Source organism: Erinaceus europaeus, chromosome 12 (genome assembly GCF_950295315.1).
Source record: "Erinaceus europaeus chromosome 12, mEriEur2.1, whole genome shotgun sequence".
NCBI classification, from domain to species: domain Eukaryota; kingdom Metazoa; phylum Chordata; class Mammalia; order Eulipotyphla; family Erinaceidae; genus Erinaceus; species Erinaceus europaeus.
In genome coordinates, this window is record NC_080173.1 from 12,428,618 (window position 1) to 12,448,195 (window position 19,578).

General features: G+C 48.6%; 2 protein-coding genes across 8 annotated transcripts in view; both read left to right on the forward strand.

Annotated features, from left to right (window-relative positions):
- Positions 1-8,596, forward strand: part of SAP30BP (SAP30 binding protein) — a 46,475-nt gene extending 37,879 nt beyond the window's left edge. For 2 of the 3 annotated variants that reach the window (XM_007524879.3, XM_060202752.1), the window contains 6 exons: positions 1,776-1,867; positions 2,757-2,817; positions 3,238-3,289; positions 5,850-5,908; positions 6,900-6,987; positions 7,276-8,596. In XM_007524879.3, coding sequence (XP_007524941.1) covers positions 1,776-1,867; positions 2,757-2,817; positions 3,238-3,289; positions 5,850-5,908; positions 6,900-6,987; positions 7,276-7,457 — 534 coding nt within the window. In that variant the 3' untranslated portion in view covers positions 7,458-8,596. The remainder of the gene's footprint in view (positions 1-1,775; positions 1,868-2,756; positions 2,818-3,237; positions 3,290-5,849; positions 5,909-6,899; positions 6,988-7,275) is intronic. The other variant, XM_060202753.1, reaches the window with a different exon arrangement.
- A 10,837-nt stretch (positions 8,597-19,433) lies between these two features.
- The window catches only part of ITGB4 (integrin subunit beta 4), a 46,573-nt gene continuing 46,428 nt past the window's right edge, over positions 19,434-19,578 (forward strand). Inside the window, exon 1 of one of the 5 annotated variants that reach the window (XM_060202765.1) lies at positions 19,434-19,577. The gene's annotated coding sequence lies outside the window, so the exon portion shown is untranslated. The remainder of the gene's footprint in view (position 19,578) is intronic. The other 4 variants (XM_060202761.1, XM_007525322.3, XM_060202763.1 and 1 more) reach the window with 4 other exon arrangements.

Below are 19,578 nucleotides of genomic sequence, written 5' to 3' on the forward strand. Positions count from 1 at the left end.
TCTATTGTGGGCATCGTCTCTATGGGCCCATAGTGCTAGCCTAGACACCTGCCAGCTGATACTATTTCTCATTGAAAACTAATAGGTTTGAGCTCAGGAGATGGCATAATGGTTATGCAAAAGGCTTCCATAACTGAGTCTCTGAGGTTCCGGGTTCAGTCCTGAGCACCACCATAAGCCAGAGCTGGACAATGCTTTCTCTTTATCTGTCAAATAAATAAATAATAGGTTCCCTAGGCTGAGAAAATAGCATAATAGCCATGCAAAAAAAAAAAAAGAGAGACTTTCATGCCTGAGGCACCAAAGATCCCAGTTCAACCCTCCAGCACCACCATAAGCCAGAACATTGAGGTGGTCTGGTGAAAGAAAATGGGAAGGGGGGGGGAGGAAAAGAGAGCTAGTAGATGGCTTCCTGTTCCTACAGTTAGTGTGATTATATAGAGTCAAAGTAGATCCTTTCTGTGTGTTTGTTTTTCCTGTTCCTATAGTTAGTGTGATTATATAGAGTCAAAGTAGATCCTTTCTGTGTGTTTGTTTGTTTTGGATAGAGACAGAAGGGAGATTAAGAGGGAGAGAGAGAGAGAGAAACAGACATCTGCAGCCTGTTTCACCACTTGTGAAGCTTCTTGCCTGCGGGTGGGGAAGAGGGACTTGAACCCGGGTCCTTGCGCCACCCAGCCCCAAAATAGATCTTTTCTATACTGAGTTATATTAAAGCAGAATGCACAAATGAACATGTAATAATCTTTGTTACACTAAATACCAAATAATACCAAAGGAAACAAGCAAAATAAGTTTGGGGGCACAAAACTTTGGTGGTGGGTGTGGTATGGAAGCATACAATGTAATCGCACAGTCTTGAAACCCACTATTAAGCACAAATAAAAGCTAAAAAATTAGTAAAAATAAAATTAAAAGGAAAGAAGGACAAAAGGGGAGTTTTCATAAGAGATGAGCTCTTGACCCCTGACAATGACTCTTTCGGTGGCAAGGACCAGCCTTCTGTGAATCTCTCCACGAAGGACCCTACTTAGCTTGAGTCCAAATCATAAAAAAAAACTTTGCTTCTGCCTTTCATGACTTGCCTGGGTCTGTCTGCCACTGGAGTCTTAACCCTGTGTTCACATTTAACACCAGTGTTCAGTCCCTGCCCACTAACCCAAGACCTAAACTCCTTGAATGATTCAAGAGCTGATTAACCTGGGAATTCAGACATCTCCAAGGCTTCTCTGCCTTCACCTTTTTGCTACCTGCCTCAGAAGACACCCAAAGGGAAAGCAAAATGGAGGGCCAGGCGGTGGTGCACCCAGTAAAGCACACATAGTATAAAACACAGGGGCCTGCTAAAGGATCCCGGTTCGAGCCCCCGGCTCCCCACCTGCAGGGGGGTCACTTCACAAGCAGTGAAGTAGATCTACAGGTGTCTATCTTTCTCTCCCCCTCTCTGCCTCCCCCTCCCCTCTCAATTTCTCTCTGTCATATCCTATAAAATAGGGGGGAAATGGCCACCAGGAGCACTGGCACTGAGCCCCAGGGATAACCCTGGAGGAAAGAAGAAAAAAAAAAAAGGGAAAAGCAAAATGAAGCCAGGCCTCCTTTACCCTGTTTATATTCAGTGACAGACAAGCTGGGTGGAGAAAGAGCCCAGGGTTGTGATGGGTGTAGCTTTGTGACTGTGGACCTCCTGTGTCCACGCATCCCGCAGTACCTGTACCCATAGCCTGGGACATGAGTGGGTGGGCTTCCGTCAGAGTCACCCTTCTGTTCTTCTGTAGGACAAGATCCAGAAGCTCTATGAGCGGAAAATAAAGGAGGGGATGGATATGAATTACATTATCCAAAGGAAGAAAGAGTTTCGGAACCCTAGGTGAGCTTCTCATGGCCCTCCAGGGTTAGTTGAGCTTCTGGTGCTGCCCTGGAAACTCCCGTAATGGTAGTAGGGTGGCCCGGCTAAGATTCCACCAGAGCCCAAGGGGTCCAGCTCTCTCTGCCCCAGCCAAAGGTTTACCATATAAGATTCTTTTAAAGAGTTAATTATTTATTTCAGAGAAGAGAGAACCAGAATTATCGCTCCGGCACATGTGATGGCAAGGATCAAACTCAGAACCTCGTGCTTGAAAGTCCAGCCCTATCCACAGCATTACCTCCCAGGCTGCTGTTTGTGTAAGACTTAAACGAAACACATAAGCCCGGGTATTGAGTGGAAGCTGGGAGGCTGCACTAATGGCGAGAACTGCCTGGTGTCTGGTACACACTCTGCTCCTAGACATGATCTCCTGGGCCTCAGTTTCCTGAGGATGGAGCTAGTTGGTCTCTGCAGGCCCTTATCTGGGCCTAAGTATAGTAGCCCTTGATGCTACGCACACTGCGGACAAATGTACGGATAAGACCAAAACTGACAGCCTCACCTCACCACTCTCCTTATCCTGGCCTCTGGCCTCAATACCTTTGTCTGGGAGGGCAGAGGACCAGATGTCACTGGAGGTTTTGATTTGTTTTGTTTTGGGGAGAGACAGACAGGGAGTGAGAGTAGCCACAGCACCGGCGCTTCCATCAGTGTGGAGGCATCAAACGTGAGTTGTGTATGCGGCAGAGGAGCGCACCAACCAAGTGAGCTGCTTGACTGCTCGACTGGCCCCAGCTAGCTCTAGAGTTTTATCTCACCCCGGGGACTGGGTGGTTCTGATTTCTTGGAGTCTGATGTTCCAAGGGGCCACAGTACCCAACCTGCTCAGTGCCTTGTGGTCTTCTTTCAGCATCTACGAGAAGTTGATCCAGTTCTGTGCAATCGATGAGCTTGGCACCAACTACCCAAAGGTACATCTTGCATGTGGCTAAGTGAAAAGGGAGCCCCTGTGTTCACAGAGCCCCCACTTCTGTCACTTTAGCTCCAGTTGCTCTGAAATAGTCCACTCAGGAAACTCAGCAACAGCTGGGCCCCTGGGCCCCTGGTTGACTAGAGTCTGTCTGAATGTAGACTCACTGTGCCTATGTACCAGCCTGTGACGCAGCTCTCATTCCTAAGACCGAATCAGCCACCCTCTGGACTGGAGACCAGTTATGACAGCTCAGCCCTGTGCCCTCAAAGACAATGGGGATGGGACAGCAGGCCAGGAAGGTCTGTAGAAAGACTTAGGGGACAACAGGCACATCACTGAGTCCTTCGTTGTCAGATTGCCCCTACTGACTATAGCTTGAGCCTTGTTTTTTATTTTTATTTTCTTACTTGCTTTTCAGGATATGTTTGACCCCCATGGATGGTCTGAGGACTCCTATTACGAGGCATTAGGTAGGTAATCATTGTCCATCAGTCATCCAGGTAACTATGCCAGGGCCTCTTCTGTTAGGCCAACTCTGAGGACCCAGGTATATGGTCTTTTAAATATGAATGAGAGTAACACCACTCCCAGGCCAATTATTTCATTCTTTTTATTTCAGAGAGAGAGAGAGAGACCATGGCACTGCTCCACCATCTTTGGAGCGTCCCCCAGTGCCCTGGTGTGTTGGTGGGACTCTAACTTAGGGCTTTGTGTATCGTCACACACATTTTTTGTTTGTTTCTTTGTTTTTGACTCCAGGATTATTGCTGAGGTTCAGTGCTCCTAGAGGCTATTTTTCCCTTTTGTTGCTCTTGTTTTATTGTTGTTTCGGTTATTATTGTTGTTGCTATTGGTGTCGTTGTTGGATAGGGCAGAGAGAAATGGAGAGAGGAGGGGAAGACAGAGGGGGAGAGATAGACACCTGCAGACCTGCTTCACCACTTGTGAAGTGACTCCCCTGCAGATGGGGAGCTGGGGGCCTGAAATGGGATCCTTACACTGGTCCTTGCGCTTTGCACCATGTGCGCTTAACCCGCTGCGCTACTGCCCGACCCTCTTTGTTTGTTTTCTTTAACCAGAGCACTGCTTAGCTCTGCTCTGGCTTATGCTGGTACAGGGGAATTGAACCTGAGACCTGGGAGCCTCAGGCTTGAGAGTCTGTTTGCATAACCATTATGCTATCTCCCCTGCCCCACCTCAATTATGTTTTGAGTGAGGGAGAAACAAGGATCAGCGATACTATAGAAACCATTCTTCAGTGGTCCGGGAGGTGGTGCAGTGGATAAAGCATTGGATTCTCAACCATAAGGTCCTGAGTTTGATCCTGGCAGCACATGTACCAGAGTGATGTCTGGTTCTTTCTCTCCTCCTATCTTTCTCATTAATAAATAAATAAATTCTTTTAAAAAGAAAAAGAAAAACCATTCTACCACCTATGGAGCTTCCCCCAGTGCCATGGGGCTCCTGTCTGGTACCTGGATTCAAATCTAGGGCCCTTATACATATTAAGGCATGTACTTCACTGGGTGAGTTGCCTCCTATCCCCTTCCCAGGCTGTTTAAGGATGTAAGCCCTCAAACAATAGATCTTAACCAGCAGCCTGTGGGCCAGATCCAACCTGCACATGTATCTTGTTCATGTTTATCCAAGGTTTGTGTAAAATAAAGTTTTATCTTGCTTTACTTTGAATTAGACACTTTTCCCTACAATTTCACTTCAGCTTCTCTTGGCAAGTGGCTAGGTGGTCCATGCTTGGCCTGCATTTCCTGGTGGAAGCTCTCAGCTGACCCCTCCAGGCAGGGGACGTAACAACCCCCAACCTTGAGCCTTTGAGTCACAGGCCCCTGGGAGGGGGTAGTTAAATTAGGAAAGGGAGGCGACACATATGTTGAATTTCAGTGATACACACTTCCAAGGCTTATATGCAATGGTACTTTAAAAAGAAATAATAAAGGGTTGGGTGGTAGAGCAGCAGATTAAGCGCACATAGCACAAAGTGCAAGGACCCTTGCAGGGATCCTGGTTCGAGCCCCCGGCTCCCCACTTGCAGGGGGGTTGCTTCACAGATGGTGAAGCAGGACTGCAGGTGTCTGTCTTTCTCTTCCCCTCTGTCTCCCCTCTCTCGATTTCTCTCTGTCCTGTCCAGCAACAATGACAACAATAATGATAACGACAACAAGGGTAACAACAAGGGCAACAAAATGGGGAAAATGACCTCCAGGGGCAGTGGATTCATAGTGCAGGCACCAAGCCCCAGCAATAACCCTGGAGGCAAAAATAAAAGAAAAAATATTTTAAAAATCCGTTATTAAAGGTAGGAAGGATAGACAGTAACTCACCCAGTAAACCATATGACTTGTACATGAAGTCCTGGGTAAGGGTCCCAGCACCACATAGGAGAGCTGTAGAGCAGTGCTGTAGTGTCTCCTCTCTAAGTATATAGAATAAAAACGGGGGCGTGGGGAATAGAGACTCATTCCTGAGGCTTCCAGGTCCCAGGTTCAATCCCCCACAATACCATAAACCAGAGCTGAGCAGTGCTCTGGTAAAAACATAAAATAAAATAGAAATTGGTGGAGGTCAGCGAAATAGCTGACTGGGATAGTGCGCCACTGCATGCATGGCTCGGGTTCAAGCCCAACCCCCACCACAGTGAATGAGACTTTGTTGCTGTGGTCTCTTTCACTCTCTCTACCTCTTTTGTCTCTGTCTAAGAAAAGTCATCTGGAGTGGTGAAACCCCAGTGATGACAAAAAAAAAAAAAAGTTGAAATGGGAAGGTTGCTTAACATGATCAAGTCATATCAGTAGGGCTCAATCCCTCTTGGTATGACACAGAAAGAAGTGGGGAGGGGCGGGAAGGAAGGAAAGACACAGGGAGGGTGGGAGGGGACACTGAGCCCCTCCATGCCCTGGGGGCTGTTTAAGTATGTCGAATAAGAACATGGAGAAGTCGTGAGTGCTGGGCTGAGCACGTCCCTGTGTAGAGCTACCCTGGGGCTGCTTTTGTAACACTCACTTATCGTCATAGCCAAAGCCCAGAAGATCGAAATGGACAAATTGGAAAAGGCCAAAAAAGAACGAACCAAAGTAAGTACTAGCCAGAGTCCTGGGTACTGGAGCATATGGGCCCTGCTGACTAAGCCAGCGGGCCTGTCGGGCCACCGTTCCCCGGTTCATTGCCTCTGGACAAGCTTTGTTGGATTCGGCCTCTAACTCAGCTTGAAGAGGCTTCCTGGGTGCTTCTGTTCGGTTCCTGGTGTCTTGGAGCTGTATTGTGTCCTCCCTCCCCTTTGTAACCTCAGAGCCCTGATGACTTTTCATCTTTGGGGCCATCACTGTCCTTCCTGGCCTCCGGAGGCAGGGAGTTCTCCTGAGCACACTCACGTGGCCTGGCCTGGCCTTGGTCTCCCAAGCTGGCCTCGTGACCTGCCTTGGTGCTTCCCCATGGAGCCTGCAGCTGACAGCCAGGCGACCCCTCATCTTAAAATTCTAGAGTGCCACTTCCCGAGCGATGGGTCCTTGGAGGAACAGAAGTGTGACTCTAAGATGAAAAACTGGCTTTGAGGACCCTCTGTGGCCAGCGTGCCCCTCTCACCTCCGGGCAGCGGAGCCTGGCAAAGGGCAGCCTGGGAGGAGTCGGTGCTCCAGTGATGTCACTTTCTCATTGTTCCCATTAAGTGAAGGTCCTTCCTCCTTCCCTACCCCCGTCCCCTTCCAAATCCCAGCCTTATTGAAGCACCTGGGGACTGAAACTGTCCTTCCCCTGACAGGCAGGCTCCTCTTCCTGCTTCTCCTGGGAGAAAGGAGGGGCCTGGCCATGAGGCGGGAAGGCAGACTATGCCCAGGCATGTTCGGCCCACGGCGGTGCTAGGAGAGCTCTGTTGCATGTTTGGAAAGCTGTGAGAGTATTCAGGCCCATTGGGCCTGTCTCCATTACCTCTCCCTTCTGCCTGTCACAGCAGAACTGCTCCTCAAAGCCTCTTTTGTGTGGTGCCAGACTCCTGTCCCTCAGGAGCAGCGCAGATACTGGCCAGAGGTGAGCAGCGTCGCACAGGTTTCATTCTCCTTTCCCTTCCAGATTGAGTTTGTGACGGGCACCAAGAAAGGCACTGCGACCAGCGCCACAGCCACCACCACCACCACCACGGCCAGCACGGCTGCTGCAGGTAGAGGCGACTTGCCTGCTCCCGGCCACTTCGCGGGGGGGGGTGGGGTGGGGGGGGGGACTCTGTGGGAGTCTGGGCCCAGATCAGCCTTGCCATGCTTTTTCCTCAGCCCAGAATTTTCCAGCTTTCTTTGTAGCTGGGCTAGAGATTCCTATGCACTGACTGCTCCTTGGACTTTCTGTGGCATGGGCCCATTTGTTTCTGCTCCCTGAACTCTAACCTCTGGCCCATAAGAAAGGAGATTATTGCTCTTCGGTATGTCACTGACTTCTCTCACCTCCTTCCTAGATGCCCAGAAGAGAAAGAGCAAGTGGGACTCAGCCATCCCAGTGACAACAATAGCCCAGCCCACCATCCTCACCACCACAGCCACCCTACCAGCCGTTGTCACAGTGACCACCAGTGCGAGTGGCTCCAAGACCACCGTGATTTCTGCTGTGGGCACCATAGTGAAGAAGGCCAAACAGTGACCCGACTGGCCAACTAAGGGTGGCTTGGACATTCTCCTCCTTGAGGAGGAGCCACTCTGGGACTGACAGGCCTGAGACCTGCTCTCCAGACGCCACCCCAGAAAGGACTTGTGTGTGGCACTGCAGCCAGAAGCAGGACATGACTTCTGAGGGATGGGGCACATTGTCCATGAACCGATTGGTGTCCGTCGCCCTATTAAAATCACCATATTCTTAGCACCTTGGCATCTCCAGTGCACTTGCCTCTATGGTCTTATCAGGCCAATATGGAGCTCCCTGTTTCCATCTTTCCTTTTGAGATCATTGCAACTCAGGGTTGGCAATGGGGTGGCTGAAGCCTATGACGGGCCCAGAGAAGATGTCTCATGGAGTCCCATATGTGCCTGCTCCCGAGGGGCAGTTGAGCCCACACCAGACCACTTCTCGGACACACCAGCCTTTTGAAGTCAAGTCGGTTATCGCACAGGCTGGGCTACAGCAGCTTCAGCATCCAGCCGGGGCTGCCTGGTCCCTGTGCCCAACAAGAGCTTCGTGCAGCAGATGAATCACCTCCTGCCCTGGGGGGGAGGCAGCTCACTGTTTACGTGAAAGCCTGGCTCCTGGGAGGGTCCTGCCACCCCACCCTTCCTGTGCCTGTTATCTCTGCCCCACAGCAGCCCCTGGGCAGTGCCTGAGCTCCTCGTGTGGCCAAAACAGATTTTCCAGCCACCTCAAGGGGGGACCTTTGCCTTCCTCGTTCTTTGGCAGCTGGCCACTACAGCGGAAGAGCCTGGTGTCGGAGAAGGAAGCCAAGCTGTGAAGTCTCATTGCTTCTCTGGGGGCATGAAGGTTTAGAGATTTGGGTCTAAATTACACCTGATGTTGTTGCATGACCAAAGGATTGTGGTCCCTAGAAGAAAAACGGAATCATACTTACACATGTATGTGCACACACCCACACACACACTCTGTTGCTAGATTCTTCCTCCTTTGCCAGGACTCTGCAACTTCCACCAGGCTCCCCTGTCCTGAGTAAAAGCACAGTGGGACCCTGGATGCTGGAGAAAAGCAAGTTGTATTTTATTTTGTGTGTGTCCTAAACCCTTCCTTACTTTATTAAGTCAAATTACAGAAATAAACCTTGAGGTGATTATGAGAAATCACTGAGACTACTTAGCCAAACTGAAGCTGTGAAGCACACTGCAAGTATTTGTTGTGGGCCAGTCCTGCTCCCTCACGGTTTAGAGCAGAGGAGCAAACTTAAAGAGAAAGGAAGAGGGAGTCGGGCGGTAGCGCAGCACGCTAAGCACATGTGGCGCAAAGCACAAGGACCGGCGTAAGCATCCCAGTTTGAGCCCCCGGTTCCCCACCTGTAGGAGAGTAGTTTCACAGGCAGTGAAACAGGTCTCTGTCTCTCCCTCTCTGTCTTCCCCTCCTCTCTCCGTTTCTCTCTGTCCTATCCAACAATAATAATAACTACAACAGGGGCAACAAAAGGGGAAAAAAAAAGATGATAGCTGCGACCAGGTGGCACATCTGATTGAGTGCACACATTACAGTGAACAAGGACTCAGGTTCAAGCCCCTGGTCCCCACCTGCAGAAGGAAAGCTTCCCAAGTGGTAAAGTAGGACTGCAGTTGTTTCTCTCCCTCTCTGTCTCCCCCTCACTTCTCAACTTCTCTATCTAATAATAAATAAAATACTTACAGAGATGATACAGTCAGCCAGGATCATGGGGACCTGAAATTCTCCCACATGTGGCTTGTTCAGGGGGTTTGCAAGTGGGGCTCTCCACCTCTAGCAGCCTTAAGACTGATGAGCTGCCACTGCTGCTCCACGTGGGAGCCTTGTGAGTCGCGGCAGGGTCTGTGGTCCCTCTGGATGTTAGGCTTCTGTGACAGGATGAGCGCCTGCCCACCCCAGTCCCTCGGAGACACTGGCGCAGAAGACATTGGTGTCTTCTGTGGTGCTCAGAGTGTCCTGTACACCAAGGAACAAAGTGGTTTCCGACTGGTGTGTCTCTGTCCGCAATCAATTCTGTCTGTCCAGGCTGAGCCTGATCTACTCACCCCAATACCTCCCCTCTTCTGCACGTAGTGTCGTGGTCATCCAGAGCGCCACAGCTGGGATCCTGTGCACCTCCCGCTCCGCATGGGTCACACCCCTCTGGCGTCATGGTTAGTGCTGCTTGGTTGGGCTCTTCAATCCCTCTTCTGCCATCACATGGTTTCTCAGACCCTTGTTACCCAAGCACCTGGCCAGCATCTTGGTACTCCTGGCCTCTCCCCACATCCCTGAACTCCCCTTCTACTCCCTCCCTCTCCCTGACTGCCCAGAGGGGAGAGTTGACTTCAGCCTGGTGTAGAGGCCAATACATTTCCTTTTTTAAATTTTTTATTTATGAAAAGGAAACATTGACAAAACCATAGGATAAGAAGGGTACAACTTCGCACAGTTCCCACCACCAGAACTCCGTATCCCATCCCCTCCCCTGATAGCTTTCCTATTCTTTAACCCTCTGGGAGTATGGACCCAGGGTCATTGTGGGATGCAGAAGGTGGAAGGCCAACACATTCTTATCACCTCCCTGACCTTTCTCCTCCTTGGTCCCCCACCCCATCGCACTTTGCTGGAATCACTCTTATCTTTGCATTGTTTCCCCTTTGCCACTCTACCCCCTTTGCCTTTGTACTTGTGATGCTGCTTCTAGGTCCAATTGTTCATAGTTACGTCCTGTCTCGGCCTCACCATTCTCTGCCCATGTATTAGCAGGCCAAGACCATTCCTGATTCTCTTTGTGTTTAAAAACAAAGTGGTCAACAATGCTGTAGCCTCTAAAAATACTATTTTAAAGGACCAGGAAGGTGGCTGAATGGTGGAACTCGTGCCTTGCACGCATGTGGCCCTGGATTCAATCCCCAGCACTGCATAAGAACAAGAAAGATGGGGAGCTGAGTGGTGGCTCGTGTGGGGAGCACACACATTATAGTCCCCAAGTATTTGTGTGTAAGCCCCTGGTCTCTGCCTGCAGGGGAGACACTTCATGAGTGGTAAGCAGCTCTGCCAGTATCTGTCTCCCTCTCCCCCTTCCCTCTCAATTTCTCTCAAAACAAACTAGGAAAAAAGGGAAAGGGCCACTGGAAGCAGTGGATTCATAATGCTGGCACTGAGCCCCAGTGATAACCCTGGAAGCAATAAAAAATAAAAAGACAAGAAAGATGTGGGAGGGGCTGGGTGGTGGTGCATGGTTTTGAGAGCACACGTTACAATGAGCAAGGAACTGGATGCAAGCCCCCCAGCCCCCACCTGCAGGGGGAAAGCTTTGCAAGTTGTAGGTGTCTCTATCTCCCCCCCCCCCTTTTCCTCTTCTGTCTCTATCCAGTAAATACTTTTTTTTTTCTTTTCCTGAAATCTCTCTTGTTCTCGTAATTCTTTTTCATTCTGGGAAGGCTGGGAGACTTTTTTTTTTTTTTTTTGCCTCCAGGGTTATCGCTGGGGCACTGCCTGCACTATGAATCCACAGCTCCTGGAGGCCATTCTTTTCCATTTCGTTGCTCTTGTTGTGGCTGTTATTGTTGTTACATAGGACAGAGAGAAATCAAGAGAGGAGGAGAGAAAGACACCTGCAGACCTGCTTCACCACTTGTGAAGCAACCCCCCTGGAGCTGGGAGCTCGAACCAGGATCCTTATGCCTATCCTTGCACTTTGCACGGTGGCCACTTAATCCACTGGCCTACTGCTCAGCCCTCAACAAAGAATTTTTAACAATTAAAAAAGTGGGAGCTAGAGAGACAACAGCAGAGATTTACACAGTGCACTTTTTTGTTTTTGATTTTTTTTAATCCGTTTTGTTGCCCTTTTTATTGCTGTAGTTATTGCTGTAGTTATTGATGTTGTTGTTGGATAAGACAGAGAGAAATGGAGAGAGGAGGGGAAGACAGAGAGGGGGAGAGAAAGACAGACACCTGCAGACCTGCTTCACTGCTTGTGAAGTGACTCCCCTGCAGGTGGGGAGCCGGGGTTCGAACCGGGATCGTTATGCCAGTCCTTGTGCTTTGCGCCACCTGCGCTTAACCCGCTGTGCTACAGCCCGACTCCCATCAAACCGGGATTCTTACACTGGTCCTTGTACTTTGTGCCACCTGCCCTTTACCTGTTGTGCTACGACCCGACGCCTCAGGTTCAGTTTTTTTAAGGTTTGCTTTTTGTTTGTGTATTTACCAGAGCACTGCTCAGTGATGGCTTATGGTGGTGCTGGGGATTGGACCTGGGAACTGGGAACCTCAGACATCAAAGTCTTTTGCATACACTATGCAGTTTCCTCAACCGGATATTTATTTATTTATTTGCCTCCAGGGTTATTACTGGGGCTTGGTGCCAGAACTACAAATCCACTGCTCCTGGAGGCCATTTTTCCAATTTTGTTGTTGTTGTTGCCCTTGTTGGATAGGACAGAGAGAAATGGAGAGAGGAGGGGAAGACAGAGAGGGGGAGAGAAAGACACCTGCAGACCTGCTTCACGGCTTGTGAAGTGACACCCCTGCAGGTGGGGAGCTAGGGGGTTGGAACCAGATCTTCATGCGAGTCCTTGAGATTTGCACTATGTGTGCTGAACCTGCTGTGCTACCCTCCACCCCCCAATATTTATTTTTTAAGAGAAAAGCGAGACACCACCCTAGCATATGTGGTAGCAAGGATTGACCCAGGAGTCTCATTTATGCATGTTCTGTGCTCTACAAGCTGAGCCATTTCCCTGCTGCAAAGGTAATCTTGAAAAGAAAAAAATCTCTATAATGAAAACACCTTGAAGGATTGTTGAACCATTAAAGAATGAGGAAGATCTTCATAGTCAGGCATAGAGTGATCTTCAGAAGAGATAAAGTAAAAAAGGGCAAAGTACAGGACAGCAGATAGAGCATGTTCCCCTTCATGTAAAAAGGGGAAATAAGGGTAGGGGAGATCGCATAATGGTTATGCAAACTCTCTATGCCTGAGGCTCCCAGGTCCCAGGTTCAGTCCCCCATACATACTAAGCCAGAACTGAGCAGTGCTCTGGTTAAAAAAAAAAAAAAAAAAGGGGGGGGGGAGGTAAAAAGGAAAGGGCTACAGCAATAAAACTAAGAAAAAGCTATTGGAGTTGGAAATTGCAATCTAAACTCAAAGTTGTTTTTTTTTTTTTCACACCAAATTAATGGAACACCTGCAAAGTTGTGGAAGTTCTAACCACTGCGAAAAGGAAATAAAAGCCATACAGATTAGAGGAGAAAGTGAAATGGTTTTTGTTTGCAGATAAAAAATTTTCCTAGCTGTGTTCATGGAAAGACAGAAGCAATGAGTATGCAGAGTCCAGATCCTGATCTGTAAGTGAGCCAGGCCTCCAAGTGGGAAACTTTCTCAGTGGATGGAGCATCAGACTTTCATGTCTGAGATTCGCAGTTTGATCCCTGGAGCCTCTTGTACTGACAGGGTACTCTGTCCTCTTGCTTGCTTCTGTCTCCTCCCTCTCCCTCCTCCCCCACATTGTGAAGCACTCCCATATGTAATGAATAGATCTTTGGAAGAAGAGAGAAAGAAAAGAAAAGAAAAAGACCAAGAAGGAAAATGAACCAGGCCTCCTCAGAGAAATATAAGCAGGTCAGGAACAGTTTGTTCCAGAAAGCAGGAAAGCTTTAAGAGGAGTGTTTTTGTTGTTTGTTTTAAGGTTTTATTATCTTTTTTAAATATTTATTTGTTCCCTTTTGTTGCCCTTGTTGTTTTATTGTTGTAGTTATTATTGTTGTTGTTATTGATGTCATCGTTGTTGGGTAGGACAGAGAGAAATGGAGAAAGGAGGGGAAGACAGGGAGAGAGAGATACCTGCAGAGCTGCTTCACCGCCTGTGAAGCGACTCCCCTGCAGGTGGGGAGCCCGGGGGCTTGAACCAGGATCCTTTGGCCGGTCCTTGTGCTTTGCGCCACCTGCGCTTAACCAGCTGCACTACCGCCCGACTCCCTTGGTTTTTATTATCTTTATTGGATAGAGACAGCCAGAAATTGAGAGGGAAGGGGTAGATAGGGAGAGAGAAAGGAAGAGGCCTGCACACTGCTTCACCACTCACAAAGCTTTCTCCCTGCAGGTGGGAACAGGTTCTCAAACCCTGGTCCTTGTACATTGTACCATGTTCTCTCATCCAGTTGTGTCACCACCCAGCACCAACAGGAGTGTTTCAAAGGAGCTTGTCTAAAGGAATCTCTCACTGGCCAAATCTGATTCAGTTTAACCATTCTGAAAGAAAACTTGTAATTACCCTCAAAAAAAGTCAAACTCGGCCATGGGTAGATGGCATAATGGTTATGCACAGAGATTCTCATGTCTAAGGCTCCAAAGTGCCAGGTTCAATCCCCTGCACCACTATAAGCCAGAGCTGATCAGTGCTCTGGCAAAAAAAAAAAAAGGGTGGGGGGGAGTCGGGTGGCGCAGGGTTAAGTGTAGGTGTCAACAAAGCGCAAGGACCCACATAAGGATCCCGGTTCAAGCCCCCGGCTCCTCACCTGCAGGGGAGTCGCTTCACAGGTAGTGAAGCAGGTCTGCAGGTAGGTGTCTGTCTTTCTCTTCCCTTCTCTGTCTTCCCCTCTTTCCATTTCTCTCTGTCCTATACAACAACAGCGACATCAATAACAACAACAGTAATAACTACAACAATAAAACAAGGGCAACAAAAGTGAATAAATAAATATTAAAAAAAAAACACCTCCCAGGGCCTGAGAGTGGTATACCCAGATGATCACATACATTACCGTGTGCAGGAACTCAGGTTCAAGCCCACTCCCCACTCTCAGCAACCTGGAAACTCCTTGCACCTCCTTCAGATGAGGAGTATTTATTTATTTATTTGACCTTTTGTTGCCCTTGTTGTTTTATTGTTGTAGTTATTATTATTATTGATGTCATCGTTGTTGGCTAGGACAGAGAGAAATGGAGAGAGGAGGGGAAGACAGAGAGGGGGAGAGAAAGACAGACACCTGCAGACCTGCTTCACCACCTGTGAAGCGACTCCCCTGCAGGTGGGGAGCTGGGGGGGCTCAAACCGGGATCCTTATGCCGGTCCTTGTGCTTCATGCCACATGTGCTTAACCTGCTGTGCTACCACCAGATGAGGAGTTTCATGGTGGCACAACTGAGTAAAGGATTTGCCATTCCTATTGCCATAGGAGTCAGTCCCTACTCTGTGCCCCCTCTCTGGAGGTAGGAAGGAAAGAGGTGTTGAGGTTAAATCAGCTCTTGAATCACAGGACAGGTTTCTGTGGCAACCACCCACCTCATCCTTAGTGGTGTTCCAAAAGTCACCCCACTAACAAACTCTAGCACGGTTGGAAAGGGCTCGTTATGAATAAGGAAAGACACGCCTATCACCTTTGTCACTTTGGAACTGCTCCAGGACCAAGACACCAAACCTCTCTCCCTCTCTCTCTCTCTCTCTCTCTCTCTCTCTCTCTCTCTCGTTTGTTGGTTTATTTGTTTTAGATTTGTTGGGGAAGGGGAGGGGAGGAGATAGAGTGCAAGACTTGCATGTCTTAGGCTCCTGGCTCCATCACTGGTGCCATATGTGCCTGACTGGCACTCTGGTCTCTCACTTTCTCATGAAAATCTCTAGCTCGGGGGGGGGGGGGCATAAAGCACAAAGCAAAAGATGTCCAAAGTTGTAGGCTCAGTTCCCCCTTACCACTATAAGCCTGAGTTATGCAGTGTTCTAGAAAAGAAAAAAGAAAATAAGAAAAGAATATTGGCAGAACTCTTCCGCATAAATTTCATTATTGGGGAATTAATGTCTTACATTCAACAGTAAGTACAATAGTTTGTACATGCATAACATTCCCCAGTTTCCCATATAACAATACAACCCCCACTAGGTCCTCTGGACGCATAAATTTTAAAGACATCTTGAATGAAACGAATCCAATTACAAAGAAGACTAAGGCAAGTATAAACCTATGGGACTACATCAAATTAAAAAGCTTCTGCACAGCAAAAGAAACCACTACCCAAACCAAGAGACCCCTCACAGAATGGGAGAAGACCTTTACATGCCAGACATCAGACAAGAGTTTAATAACCAACATATATAAAGAGCTTGCCAAACTCAACAACAAGAAAACAAATGACCCTATCCAAAAATGGGGAGAGGACATGGACAGAATATTCACCACAGAAGAGATCCAAAAGGCCGAGAAACACATGAAAAAATGCTCCAACTGCAGCTTGTGTACCTATGTCCCTCCCCACACCTTCACCCCTTTTTCCTAGTGTTTGTGGAAAGATGCTCCAAGTCTTTGTCAGAGAAATGCAAATAAAAACAACAATGAAGGGAGTTGGGAGGTAGCGCAGTGGGCTAAGTGCACGTGGCGCAAAGCGCAAGAACCTGCATAAGGATCCTGGTGCGAGCCCGCCCCCCTCTCCCTGCCTGCAGGGGAGTCGCTTCACAGGTAGTGAAGCAGGTCTGCAGAGGGGGGTAGATAACATAATGGTTATGCAAACAGACTATCAAGTCTGAGACTCCAAAGTACCAGGTTCAGTCCCCCTGTACCACCATAAGCCAGAGCTGAGCAGTGCTCTGGTATTAAAAAAAAGTTAAAAAAAATTAAAACTAGGAGTCAGGCCATAGCACAGTGGGTTAAGCACAGGTGGTGCAAAGCTCAAGGACCGGCATAAGGACTCCAGTTCAAGCCCCCGGCTCCCCACCTGCAGGGGAGTCGCTTCACAAGGTCTGCAGGTGTCTTATCTTTCTCTCCCCCTCTCTGTCTTCCCCTCCTCTCTCCATTTCTCTCGGTCCTATCCAACAACAACAACATCATCAACAACAATAATAACTACAACAATAAAAAAGGGCAGCAAAAGGGAATAAATAAGTAAATATTAAAAATTGAAAATCAAATAGATTTTTAAAAAAGAGAGAAGGAGAGAAAGACACCTACAGACCTACTTCACCACTGCGAAGCGTCCCTCCTGCAGGTGGGGAGCTTGAAACAGGTCCTGGCACGGGCCCTTGAGCTTCATACTATGTGCACTTAACCAGGTGTGCCACACCTAGCCCTCCAATGAATGAAAATCTTTAAAAGATATTCTGTACCCAAGAGGCTGCCCAATGACAAGAGGCTTGGATGTAAAGCGTGAGGTCTTGAGTTCCATCCCCAGTATCATATATGCCACAGTGATGCTCTAGTGTTCTCTCTCTCTCTCATATGCTAAGGAATAAATAAATATTTTTTAAATAATAAGAATTTTACAACATTTTAAAGGGTGACAGAAAGAGAAAGACACACTGAGACACCATAGCATCACTTCACCACTTGTGGAGTTTTCACTCTGGATGGTTGCTCCCATGTGATGGGTGGCAGCTTGAACTTTGGTCTTTGCACATGATAAAATGTGTGCTCTCCTGGGCAAGCTATCTCGGCCTCCCCATTGATTTATTTTATTAAAGAGAGATCAAAGCACGGCTCCAGCATATGTGGTGCCAGCAGTCGAACCCAGAGTCTTACTTATGCAAGTCCCACAACTAACTTATCCCGTTGAGAACCTGGCCATATTTCTTCTTATATCACGACACTGTACTTATAAATTATTGAATAAACAAAAAACTATCCAGACGATAATACTTAATGCAGAAAGGAAAATGTCTGCCACCAGTAGAATTGAATATACAAATTCTTTTTTTTCTTCTATTTTATTTGATAAGTCAGAGAGAAACTGAGAGGAGAGAGAGAGAGAAAGACAGGAGACCTAAAGGCCTGCTTCACCACTCCAGAAGCTTCCCCTCTGCAGACAGAACCTGGGTCCTTGTGTGCATTTAACTAGCTGTGCCATTGCCTGGCCCCCAGCATAACAAGTCTTCACTCTGAAACTGACCATTAAAAGGACGAGTGACGAAGAGACAGCTCATCTCATAGAACTCACATTTTGCCAGGCTTCAGGACCCAGGTCTGAACATCTGACCACCACATATAAGCACCTTGCAAAAAGGGACAGTTTCACAAGTGCATATGGAGCTGCTGTGGTGTCTGGTCAGACTTTCAGACCCAACTTCCAGTTTAGAAGAGACTGAAATAACAAATCCACCACAACGAAGCAAGCAGACTGATTCAGGCTGTGGAACATTCAACTGGCCTGGCTCTTTAAATGACAGAGGTGGGGTGGAGTTTTAGAGTAAGAAGGTGATAAAATAATCAAATGTACTGGGTCACAGGGGTTGGACTTGGATTCAAAAGGAAGCAGCATAGTGTTTCCCTTTGAAATAACGTAGTAGTAGTTGGGCGAAAAGACTTCCATACCAGTGGTCCCAAGTTCAATCCCCAGAACCACCATAAACCAGAGCTGAGCACTGCTCTGGTGTAACAGACAGTTCTGGAACAGATAAGACATACATATGGACTGAGTCACAGCCATTAGGATACTCTTCTCCTTTTTTTCTCTTTCAATTTTTTAAACATTTTTATTTATTATTGGGTAGAGAAGTTGAGAGAGGGAGATAGGGAGAGAGACAGAGACACCTGCAGCCCTGCTTCACTACTCGCAAAGCTTCCCCCCTGCAGGTGGGGACCAGGGGCTTGAACCTGGGTCCTTGTGCACCATGTGCACTTAACCAGGTGCGTCACTGCCCGGCCCCAGATACTCTTATTTTCTTAGATGTGATACAGTGATTGTGGTGCCTTGGGGGCTGTTGAGAGATGCAGGGTAGAGTGTTAAAGAATGGGGCATTAAGCTGTCTTTAACTTAAATCGCATAAAACATACATGAACACATAAATATATAAACAGATATTAACCTGCGTGGTAAAAAGATAATTGACATAGCACGGTGACAATTGAAAAATAAATAAATGATCTCTGGCTAAGTGCACACATTACAGTGTTAAGGGACTCAGGTTCAAGCCCCCTGGCTCCCCCACCTGCAAGGGCAAAGCTTCTCTAGTGATGAAGAAGGGCTGGATGTGTTTCTCTGTCTCTTTATCTTCCCCTCCATTCTCAATTCCTCTCTGTCTCTCTATCAAATAAAAATTTTAAAATAATGATTAGCGAGGATAGATAGCATAATGGTTATGCAAAGAGACTCTCTTTCATGCCTGAGGCTCCGAAGTCCCAGGTTTAATCTCCAGCACCATCATAAGCCAGAGCTGAGCAGTGCTCTGATATTTCTGTGTCTTTCTCTCTCTGCATCTCTCTCAAAACTAAAATAAATACAATACTTTAAAAAAAAAAATAATGATTTAGGGGGTCGGGTGGTAGCGAAGCGGGTTAAGCGCAGGTGGTATTAAGAGCAAGGACTGGCTCAAGGATCCCTGTTCAATCCCCCAGTTCGCAGGGGGGTCGCTTCACAAGCGGTGAAGCAGGTGTCTATCTTTCTTCCTCTGTCTTCTCTTCCTCCCTAGATTTCTCTCTGTCCTATCCAACAACAACAACATCAATGGCAACGATAACAACAAGGGCAACAAAATGAAAAAAAAAAAAAGCCTCGGGGAGCAGTGGATTCGTAGTGCAGGCACTGAGCCGCAGCGATAACCCTGGAGGCAAAAAAAAAAAAAAAAAGGAATGATCAAAAAGAAAAAGGAAAGATAACCAATTTAAGAGGGGAGGGGAGCGCAGAGAATGGCAGAGCAGAGCTGGCACCTGGCTTCAGCAGCGCCTGGGACCAGGGCTCGGCTGGTCCTGGCGGGATGGAGGTGCATCCCGTCGGTGGCCGTCGGGGTGGTGGTGGTGGTTCGGGCCCAGGGTCTGGACGAGGGTGGTGACCCGGCCGGGACCGAGGAGCCACCCCAGGCCGGAGGCCGCGGGGGCCCCCGGGTCAGGAGCCTGGAGGCTGGCGAAGGGGTGATGCCAAGGCAGGGAGGGGGGACGGACTGGGGCGCGGTGGCTCCTCCCTCGCCCCCGCTGCCGGGTCTAGGGGCGCCGCGGGAGCCGCAGCCTTTTCCGGGGGGCGGGCCCGGCTGCTGCCCCGGCTCTTGCCCCGACAGGTGCGCGCTGCGCTGGAATGCGGCGCCTGACTCACAGCGCCCCTACCTGCCGCCGCCCATAAAGCCGATCCCGCCGCCGCCCTCGCACAGCCAGGCCCGACGCGCCGCTGCCCCAGCCCGCGAGCCCAGCGCAGCGCGGGGAGTCCCGGCCAAGG